We start from the raw sequence: 11,361 nt of genomic DNA on the forward strand, positions 1-11,361 counted from the left end.
ACAAGAGGTGGCAGCCATTTTGTAAGTGCAATTCTTCACTGAGTTCCCTGCAGTAAAATATTCTTCAGCCTCAGCTGCAGGAGAAACGTTTGGTTTTGAGGAGTGACCGGGGAAAATGGCTACTAATCCTAAAGAAAAATTCTTCATCTGCCACAAATGGACAAGATTAGTGAGTTTTAGCTACAGGGGAAGTCTGAGACATCTGTTTCATTCCTTAAGATCATTGGAAGGGAAAAAGGTCTGACAGATTCCAGATTTCTTAAAAGACCCATTTTAAAATTAATTTTAATTTCTATACTAATCAATGGATTTACTTGTAAATTCTCAGAAAGTTAATTCTATGCTCAAAGAGAAAGTGCTGTAATTTAGGGAAGGATAATGCTCTATTTTCCACACATAACAGACGCTGAAGCCCTGCTTTAAGTGCCAAATTCAACTCAACCTCAACTATGGATCTGCAACAACACTGCCTAGTTGGACTGACATGCCAAGTTACATTATACAGCCCATCATGAGGCCAACATTTCCTATAACATAAGCATGAATGTGTGCACCTCCCCCACAATCCTTTCACATACACACATTGAGGACAAACCATTACACCCACTCGTCAGGAAACATTTAATTCTATTTGGCCAAGAGAGTAACATATACAAAAAGAAATACATTTCCATAAAAAGAACAACTACCCTTGGACTTCAGAAACAGGATCGCCCCAACACCACTGCTTTTTATGACCACAGAGTTCTAGAGTAGATGCTACTACAGCCTGGCTATTCCAAGCTCTTGCTGTGTTACACAGTGAAAGTCTGAGACTGGTTCTGAAATGTGAGCTGGAGGTCATATCACATACAAAAATGTATGAAAATATGTAAAACTGTTGTAACTTAAGCTTTTTACAAAATATTCTGGTTGAGATTTCCAACGCAGTCTAAGGAACAGACATCTTCCACTAAAATTTTTCTAGATTAATTTGAAAATCTCATGCCATATGTCTTCCAAGGGCCACCCCGTTCTGCAGACTTCTTTCTTCAAGTAACTCCTTTCCTGGTCAGATCAGTCCAGAGTTCCTACAAATTCAAAAGGAAAATCACTACAGGGTAAAGGACAGAACAGACACACATGAACAAACAGTGGAAACTAATTTGCAAGCTGCCAAGGGAAGATGTTGTAACTTATCAAAGCATTGCCAGATCACAAAATACTTAGAACAAATCTCCCTGAAAGATATTTCACTGCTGATGTTCAACTTCACTTTTCAATTCAGTGTTTTGAATGCTGAATTTCAAAATGTTACCAAGACAAGTGGGACATTTCTAGTTGGGCTATTAGTAAACTGAAATCAAAACAGAAAGATCTGCATATGATTGATTTTAATGCTCTCCCTCTGTCTATATGGAGACAACGTAAGCAAAATATTAAAACAAAATTAAACCAACCAGAAACTCACCTTCCAGAAAAGCAAACTCATCAATAGCTTCAATGGCATTATCTGTAAAACAAAGTGAATTGAAAAGAACTGGCATAAATAAACAAATACAAGTGCAGAGATATTTTAAATACATGAACATTTGATTTTAAGTTACCTTTTAAAAATAGGTTTATTCATTTTGGAGGCTGTAGGAGAAATATTTTACAGTGTGATATTTGGCAGAAGAGAACTTTTTTCTTTTCATCTCTAGGAACAAGATGATACTGTTTTAAATCTGCATCCACATGTCACAAAACACATGGAATCAGTTGGAAAGATCCTTTATTCTAATAGCATTACTGACAAAGGTTAGCATCACAAAAATGGTCTTCCTACCCAAGTCTTTCCTTTGCAGAGTTTTCCTTTTTCCGTGCTGAGCATATACATAAGCATCTTTAGCTATGGTTTCAACAAACAGCTCCTGCAGGATGGAAGAGACAGCTTGTTACAACAAGGGAAAGGTGTGACAGCAATCTGTTGTTAGGAGCAGACAGGAAAGTTGAGTCCTGACAGATTTAAGGAACAAATTACACCCTCCCCCACTTTAGAGGCTCCCCTCCCTCTGATCAGCTCCAAGAATGTTTAACTAACTCTTTAAACTAGACAATTACTGCATATCAGGGACAGGTGATATGGGGGGAAGGGATTTAGACAGCCCTGTGTATATCTGGAGGTGAAGGAAGGGAGTGTGAATCCTGCTTTTCTTTTCTCTCAAAACATCAAACGTGAACATGCAACATACTTTTCTGATTCTGTGAACCAGTTGTCCACTCTCACAGATTACTGAGGCTCATAGTTAACATTCCTACCCCAAGACCTGCAACTTGCAAAGAGATTTCTTTGGCAAACTCCGGTCTTGGCTCCCAAGTATCAGCAACACTCTAGACCACAGCAAATCAAGTTAAAACATGCCTTTCCCCTTAAGGAGGGGGCCAATTTTCAGAAAGGACAACTCCATCCAGGGCTAATTATAACATTTGATGATTTAAGTTTAGCAGGTTTCTTCACTATCCAAAGTATTTGTCAGGGATCCAGCTACCAACTACCCACCACTGCACCTCGTGAGTGCCAGTCATACCTGCACTACATTTGATGGACAATGTGGAATAACCTACCTATAAACTACCTCCACCTACCACCAAAAGAACTTCTTAGTTGCAGCCAATAAATACATCTTGTGCTGTGCCCTGAAGGACTCAGGCGCTGACTGACTGATCAGGAGAGGGAACAAGGTCCAGAACAGGGCACAATCCACTGCCCAGACACTAGACTCCAAGAGGATGACCACTAGAACTGAGAGCTCAGCTGACCTCATTAGGGCACAGAGACCATCTTTCTAGTAACTGTATTACAGGCCATTTACAGCTTATGGATCAGAACACTTGGAACTAGCAGCAAGCTGGGATCCAGGGCAGAGCAGGGGTGTGCAATGCTCATGTCAGCCTGATGCACTAAGGAAGTGGGTTGCCACATTCTGCACTAGCTAAAGCTCTCAAGTGCTCATCCTGGATAGCCTTAAGAACATTATAGTAATTCTGTATGCAGGTGACAAAGGATTTCTGCAACAAAGTCTGCAACCTCCTGGACAGCACTTATAGCCATCACTATTGTCTCAAAATACAAGAGCCTGGAGTTGCGAAATTCTTTGACAAAGGGCAAACAGGCACCTGTAATAAAGGGAGCAAACAGCCTCCTACCAACTCTCCAGATTCCTCTGGTCTAACATCCTCCAGTTTGGGTTGAGCCTTACCCACCTCATGATCATCCAGATCCCTGTCTTAGCCAAACAAGGCAATGCAGAGGTAGCAAAACCTGTTACAGCGAGATCTGCAGCATTTTGGGCTTCTACAATTTCCCTTTCCACATTGACCAGTAAGACTGTTTTGCTCTAAAAAGTGTGAGACTAGATTGTAACTGACAAGGCAAATAATAGCAAGTGGTGATTTTCTGAGCAAGGTTATAACCACTGTTTGTTTAAGAAGAGCTTATATCTTGCTCTCTTAAAAGAGGAACCCACTATCTCTTTCAATAATAGTTTGATCAGCTCCCAGCCGGCTGGCAAGAGTCCATCTGACTGATTGTCATATACAGTCCCCCAACACCCCAGGAGCTTGGTAAGCAGGACATGTGACACTCAGCTGAAGAAGACAGAGCATTTTCTTCCTCCTGCTTCCATACTGCAAGTGTGAAACCTTTCAAATCTCCCTCAGTCCCTCTGAGCCAATCTGCTAATGGAAACTTCTCAAGCCCTTAAATGATTGCACCTTTATGGGTTACTCCTGGGGGAATTCTGCGCCACTGTGTGCACGCAGAGTTCATGTCCCCTGATTTCTTTGCCTTCCCACAGGAAAATGACTTTCTGATGGGGAAGCAAAGGGAGGCTGCAAGGCCGTCACACGCCCCTCCCCAGCAGCATGGGTGCATCGTTTCCAGCACCTGGAGCAGCCGGAGGAGAGAGAAATCACTGCAGGGGGTGGGGGCCAGGCTGGGGATGCCCCAGTCCACTGCTCTAACCCTGCACTGGGATCTGATGCTAATCCTGGCTGGGCTGGGGAGGATAGGACTTTCCATCTTCCCCTGCAAGGAGTGGCCAGGGCTGGGTCAGACCCACCTCCAGAAACCTCCCCCAACAACAGGAAACTCTGCACGCCCTTTCTCCGCTTTCTGCCCCTCTCGCTCCTCAGCCATGCGGGGAGGGGTCACTGTATGGGGAGCTGCTACCCTGTCCATCTGGATCCCTCCCCATAGCCAGACCCCCTCTGCCGAGCCTTACCCTCCACACCAAGAACCCCCCACTGAGCCTCTCCCCCTGCATCCAGAGCACCCCCGTACCTCCACTGAGGCCCCCCCAAACCACTTTCACTGAGCCCCTTCCCCCTGCATCCGGACTCCAACCGAGCCACTCCCCCCTGCATCTGGACCCCACCCCTGCACCCAGACCACCCCCCGCTGAGTCTCCCACGCCCAAACCCACACCCTGATAAGCCCCACTCAGACTACCTCAACCAGCCCCCTGCATTCAAATCCCCACCCCACTGAGCCCCAATCAGCTGTACCCGGCCCCCCATCCCACCAAGCCCCACTCCCAGCATTCGGCCTCCCCCATACCCAGACCTCCCTTTCGAGCCCCACTCCCCCACACTCAGACCCCCTAGTGAGCTCCAACCACCTTTACCTGGACCCCTCTGCAGAGTCCATTTCCTCTGCACTTAGAGCCCCCAAACGAGCCCCTGTGCATCCAGGTCCCCCTGCACCCGGACCTCCCTCTGAGGTGCCCACCCCAGACTGTCCCACACAGAACCCTCTCGCCCATACCTGGATTCCCCCCACACTGAGCCCCTCCTAAATCCTGCCTAGCTGAGTCTGCTTACCCCACACCTGGATCGGGGGCCAGGGCTGAGTGTGCGTGCAAGACTCTGTGCCTCTCACTCACTATCTTGGTGAACCTGGCATGGAGGGGCAAGGCCCCAGGGCGTTTCTGGGGCAGGCCCAGCCCTTGCACTGTATCAGGGTCGGGTGCAGTCTCACCACTAAGTTTGTGTCCCGAGGGAGGGCAGGGGGAAGAGGAGAGAGGCTGCAGGGCAGTCTCCTACCTCCATGCAGCCAGTGGCCTTTGCTCCCCACTGCCATGATGGAGCCTCCACTTTTATTTATTGACAAATAAAATGTGCAGAATTTTGCAATATTGTGTGCAGAATTTTTATTTTTTTTTGGTGCAGAATTCCCTCAGGAGTAATGGGTACATGTAAAGAGATTTTTATTCTCTTCTGCCATGGAATGCAGAATCTTTATATGCTAATCAGTTAGATTCAGAGCAAGCTGATCACCACTGGCCTTCAAGTCAACTTCTCTGCCCTAAGCCATGGTAACCTGCAACAACAATCCAGGAAGGGGGGAAAAGCACAGGCAACTGTGTCAGCCAGGAAGAATCAGTGACATTGACAAAATGAAGGAAGCTAATGGACAAGGTGAGTTAAACAGGAAATTAGTGAGGTTAACTGTGGAAGGGAGCTGAAAGGGCCCTAAAAGAAACCATAATAAAGCTACACAAATCTCAGCATCGATCTACATGAAAAAATTTCACAGCCAAGATGGAAAAGGGACTGTCTATTGAATGAAAGAGGGAGCAGCACTGAAGCCAGATTGTACAGCCAAAAATCACGGCAGAAGGTCTCTTGATCTCCAATGGGAGCAAGTGACAGAATGAAACATTCTAAAGGCCACCCAGGGCAATTCAAACATGCTCATTTTGGAGATGGCAGAGAGCCACTCCACCCGAGCAGAACTGCTCCTGGCATTCTCCAGGCCAGAGTGCACACTGCACCGTTCTGTGGGATGGTGCAATATGCTTCCCTTCTCTGTGTCCAAAGAAATCTAATGGCAGCTGCAGAAGAGGTACTGAGTCATGCCCTGCTGACTCCCCATCACCTTTGAGTTAATTTGCCTCCTAGGGGATGGTAAGAAGGAAATTATCTTAGCTCTTGCCTACATTTCCAAACTGGTTTCTTACAGCTCTGCTCCCTCTCCAATACTGCCAGGCACAATGCCTCACCATGTCTCTGACAAATGCCTCCCGCCTTTAATGCTCCCCGATGCAGGGAATAACGACCCTATTCCCATCTGTTGAGCTACGGTTCTCTTGCCATTCAAATCCCTCCTACCGGCTCACTTCTTCCACAATGCTCAAGAAGGAGGTCAACATTAACACTTAAAAAAAAAAAATCCGAGTCATTCCCTCTTCTGAGATTCCCAGTGCATCCTATCTTCTCTGTCTCCTGTTTAAACAGTAATCTCCGCAGAGCAGAGACTGTCTGTGCTCTGTGTTCTATAAAGTTAGGAGCACACTGTCAGCAGTTAAATAAATAAGCCATAAACTATAGCCACAGGCCTCTTGTCAGATTAGCAAACACCACAAGTCAGCATCTGGGGCACTAAAAGTCCCTTCCCCTACTTCTTGTATGATGACAGCCTCGCTGGATCATGCATAGAGTTAACTTCAAACCTTTCCCTTCCACTGCCTCAATTGGCTGTCATGTTCCTCTGCGACCAATATCACAGTTAATATCATGCAAACAGTGACAGGAAAGAGTAAGGATATTTTCAGCTTTGCTTTGCCATAAAAATGAGAGGCATGGACACAGCTCATGTTGTGGCACCATTCAAACAGATGCAGGCTGTTGTGGGGTAGAGGCAAGGAGATTTTTTAAAAGAGTCTCGTTTTACTCTGCAACCACAGAAGCTTACTTCAGTTTCAAATTATATATGAAAAATTCTTCCAGGGGACAACATTTCCTGAAATGCACCTGGGTGTTACTGGCTCAGGCTCAAGCCTTTGACTAACCAACCACCTCTTGACTACTCATGAGTTTCAGAATAGTCTGGCATCCTGTCTTGTGTATGCTGAGCCAGTGGAAAGAACTGTGCTAATTCACACGAATAACTGGAAGGCTTGCTGTGAAGAATTGACTTTGCAAATGAATGACATAGATCAATCTCCATTGAAAAAGCAAAGATTCTGTGCCTCAAAGTGTATTTCTCATCACTGATTTTGAGAGTTTGTTTCCAGTACTTTGGCATATGCTAATAAGTGTTCTGTAATGTTCTACAAAAGCAAAAAAGGTTCAATAATAAGAGATCTCACTGCTGCCTTATATGTAAATCATACATGGAAGTGACCATTTTACATGTGAATTATAGTGTGCAGATTAACACCACCACCTAACTTTTATCTAGCACTCTGTCAGTATACCTCAAAGCTCAGTGTCATTATCCCCATTTTACAGATGGAGAAACTGAGGCACAGAGCGGTGAAGTGATTTGCTCAAGATCATCCAGCAGGCAAGTGGCTGGTCTGGAGTTCAGTGGTCTGTCCATCGGGCCACACATTGAGATTATGATGGCCTGGCTGTTTGTTGCTTGTACATGAAAGGAAGCAATAATCTGAAATGGACAAGGATTTGGGGGTTACAGTGGGTCACAAATTGAATATGAGCCAGTGCGGTGATGCTGTTCTGATGACGTGGTGACCTCTTAAGTCCCTTCCAGCCCTACATTTCTATCATTCTAAATTTTTCCATCTTTGAAGCACAGAGCACTTCAGCCTTTCACACCGGGGCTGGAACAGGTTTTGCCTAAATGACACCACCTATTGCTGGTGACTGGCACAGCTGACCTGATGCCAAATACAATATAAATAGGTAAGTAGCCACGGGCAGCAGCCATCGGCACACTGCCACTGTTGTTAAAGATTGTTAAAAGCTGCCGGGTGCAGGCAGTAAGGACAGGGAGAGAGGGAGGAGAGGAAAGCGACAAACAGAAGAAATGGGGGAAGAGAGACAGCGTGTAAGGCAGGATGGACCTACAGCCCCCCGTGGGCACCCCACCCCCACTCGTGGGCGCTCTCCCCGTGGGCACCCCACCCCCACTCGTGGGCGCTCTCCCCGTGGCCACCCCACCCCAACTCCCACTGGCAGCCGGACAGGGGGAGAAGGCGGCGGCGGCGGACCTGCGCACCCGCAGCGCCCGGGGCACCCCCCGCAGCCAGGACCCGCCCCTCACCGTGGCCCGGGCCAGGACGAAGACGGCCTCCTGGCTGGCCAGGCTCACGTCGGGGTCGGCCTTGACCAGCGCCTTCACCCGGGCCAGGGGCAGCCGCGCTAGGCGGAGCGGGGCCGCGCACAACGACCCCGAGCCCGGCTCCTCCGCGGGGGGCGCGGCCCCTGCTCCCGGCTCCGCTGCCACCACCACAGCCGCCGCCGCCGCCATCCCGGAGACAGGCGCCCAACGCGCCTGCGCACCACCAGCCCGCGCGCGCGCCAGGGGCGAGACCGCGCGCGACCTGCAGTCTTCCCGCCCCGCGCGAGCTTTGGCCGCCCGCGCATCGACCGCCCGTGAGGGGGCCGGGCCCGCGTTACCGTATCTACGCGGCTTGGCGGAGGCGGGCCTCGCCCTGGTCCAGCGTGGGTCAGAGCCACGGCGCCGCTCCCGCAGCGTGCCGCCCGCGCGGGCACAGCACCGGCCACGTAGGGCAGGATCTCGCCCCTGGTGCCCAGTCCCGGCCTCTGGCAGCCCCTTAGCTTCACACCAGCACCCCCTGGCAGCGGGTCCGCGGGCGGGCTGGGCCGCGGGTGAAGGCCCTGCCTTAGCTTCCTGTGTGATGGGGAGGGACAAATAACCCTCCCCTGTTCACGGTCATCCGCACCGGGCACGATGGGATAGACCCTTTCACCGCGCCCCTTAGTCATGGCTTGTCTAAGCTGAGGAGTCTGACTGTCCTGGCCTCTCCTCAGACAGACACTCATCCCCTCCCCCCCATCATTTCTGCTGCTCTTCTCTCTACATTTCCAGTTCTAAATTGCATATACTGGAGTGACCAGAACTGCACCCGGTATTCAAAGTCTGGGCGTGCCCTGGATTTAGATAGAGGCACTATGATATTATCTGTTTTATTTATCCCTTTCCTAATGGGGCCTAACAGTCTGTTCGCTACACAATGAGCGGATGTTTTCAAAGAACTCTCCCTGCTGACTGCAAGATCTCTTACTTGAACGGTGACAGCTAATTTAGACCCCATCATTTTGTATGGATAGTTGGATTATTTTTTCTAACAGGCATTACCGTGCACTTATCAACATTGAATTTTGTGAGCCATTTTGTCACCAGTTTTGTTAGATCCCTTTGTAACTCTTTGTAGTAAGGTTTGAACTTAACTAACTTGAGTAATTTTGTATTGTCTTCAATTTTGCTACCTCACTGTTCGCCTCCTCTTCCAAATCGGTTATAAATATGTTGACTAGCACAGAGCCCATTACAGATCCTTGGGGCACCCCACAATTTACCATTGTGAAAACTGAACATTAATTCCTAACCTTTGTTTACTACCTTTTAACCAGTTAGTGATCCATGAGAGGATCTTCCCTCTTATCCCATGATTGCTTACCTTGCTTAAGAGCCTTTGGTGAGGGACCATGTCAAAGGCTAACTGCACTGTTTCTATTGGATCACCCTTGTTCACATGCTTGTTGACACCCTCAAAGAATTCTAGTAAATTGTTGAGGCATGATTTCCCTTTACAAATGCCATGTTGACTCTTCCCCAACAGATCATGTTCATCTATATGTCTGATAATTCTGTTCATTACTGTAAATTCAACCAATTTACCTGATGCTGACGTTAGGCTTACTGGCCTGTAATTGCCAGGATCACCTCTGGAGCCTTTTTAAAAAATCAGCATTGCATTAGCCATCCTCCAGTCATCTGGTATAGAGGCTGATTTACATAGCACAGTTAGTAGTTCAGCAATTACATATTTGAGTTCCTTCAGAACAATACCATCTCATCTGGGTGACTTCTTATTATCAGTTTGTTCCAAAACCTCCTCTATTGACACCTCAATCTGGGACTGTTCCTCAGTTTTGTCACGTAAAAAGAACGGCTCAGGTGTGGGAATCCCCCTCATATCCTTTGCAGTGAAGACTGATGTAAAGAATTTATTTAGCTTCTCTGCAATGGCCTTGTCTTCTATGAGTGCTCTTTTAACAGTCCAGTGGCTCCACATATTATTTGTCAGGCTCTCTGCTTCTGATGTACTTAAAAACATTTTTGCTGTTAGTTTTTGTGTCTTTTTCTAGTTGCTCTTCAAATTCTTTTTTGGCCTGCCTAATTGTACTTTTGTACATGACTTGCTAGAGTTTATGCTCCCTTCTATTTCCCTCACTAGGATTTGACTGCCAGTTTTTAAAGGACTCTTTTTCTTTAGTCTATTGTTCAGGCATTTTGGGGGGCTTTTTACATTTAATTTGAGCCTCTGTTATGATGTTTTAAAATAGTTTCAATGCAGCTTGCAGGCATTTCACTCTTGTGACTATTCTTTTTGATTTCTGTTAACTAGCTTGCTCATTTTTGTGTAGGTCCCTTTTTTGAAGTTAAATGTTTCTGTGGTGGGTTCCTTTGGTATTTTCCCCCTGACAAGGATGTTAAATTTAATTACATTGTGATCACTATTACTGAGCAGTTCAGCTATATGCACCTCTTGGCCCACATCCTGTGCTCCACTTAATACTAAATCAAGAATTCCCCCTCCCCTAGTTTCAGGACTAGCTGCTTCAAGAAGCAGTCATTAATGGTGTCTAGAAATTTATCTCTACATCTTCTCCTGTGGTGATATGTACCCAGTCCATATGGGGATAGATGAAATCCCTTATTACTGGGTTTTCTGTTTTTGTAGCCCCTCTAATCTCCCTGAGCATTTCACAGTCATCTTCCTGGTCAAGTGGTCAGAAGTATATTTCTATGGCTCTACTTTTATTATTCATGCATGGAATTTCTATCCAGAGAGATTCTATGGCACACTTTGATTCATTTAAGATTTTTACTATATTTAACTCTGTGCTTTCAGTCACATATAGTGCCACACCCGCATCAGTCTGACCTACTCTGTCATTCCTATATTTTGTACCCTGTTATCATGTCCTGTTGATTAGCATCGTTCTAACAAGTTTCTGTGATGCCTATTATATCAATATTTTCATTTAATACCAGGCACTCAAGTTCACCCGTGTTAGTATTTAGACTTCTAGCATTTGTATACAAGCACTTATAAAATTTGTGAATAATTAGTTGTCTGCCTTTGTGTGATGTAATTGAATGTGACTCTTTTTCATTTCAGCCCCAAAACATGCATTTTTTGATGAAATTTCTATTTGCTGGAAAAAATATTGCCCAGCTTTACTCCAGACAACCAAGGCTGCGTAGCTATGCTCATCACATTGTCAGTAGAACTCAGTGCTACCGGGCTAGACTTCTTAGCACCTTTACACTCTGAAGCTAGGTCAGAAGGAGCTGCTCCTCCTCCCCTGGCTGTTTTACATACAGACCACAACTATTTCCTG

General features: G+C 46.6%; 1 protein-coding gene across 1 annotated transcript; it reads right to left on the bottom strand.

Annotated features, from left to right (window-relative positions):
- Positions 1-597: 597 nt before the first annotated feature.
- On the bottom strand, positions 598-8,236 carry POLE4 (DNA polymerase epsilon 4, accessory subunit). The gene is made up of 4 exons (XM_067562005.1): positions 8,030-8,236; positions 1,808-1,892; positions 1,451-1,492; positions 598-1,070 (listed from the first exon to the last, which is right to left on the bottom strand). The coding sequence occupies exons 1-4, from the start codon at positions 8,234-8,236 to the stop codon at positions 1,057-1,059; spliced, it is 348 nt and encodes a 115-aa protein (XP_067418106.1). The 3' UTR covers positions 598-1,056.
- Between the last annotated feature and the right edge of the window lie 3,125 nt (positions 8,237-11,361).

Source organism: Emydura macquarii, unplaced genomic scaffold (genome assembly GCF_026122565.2).
Source record: "Emydura macquarii macquarii isolate MOO-44397 ecotype Brisbane River unplaced genomic scaffold, CSIRO-AGI_Emac_v2 contig_306, whole genome shotgun sequence".
NCBI lineage: Eukaryota > Metazoa > Chordata > Testudines > Chelidae > Emydura > Emydura macquarii.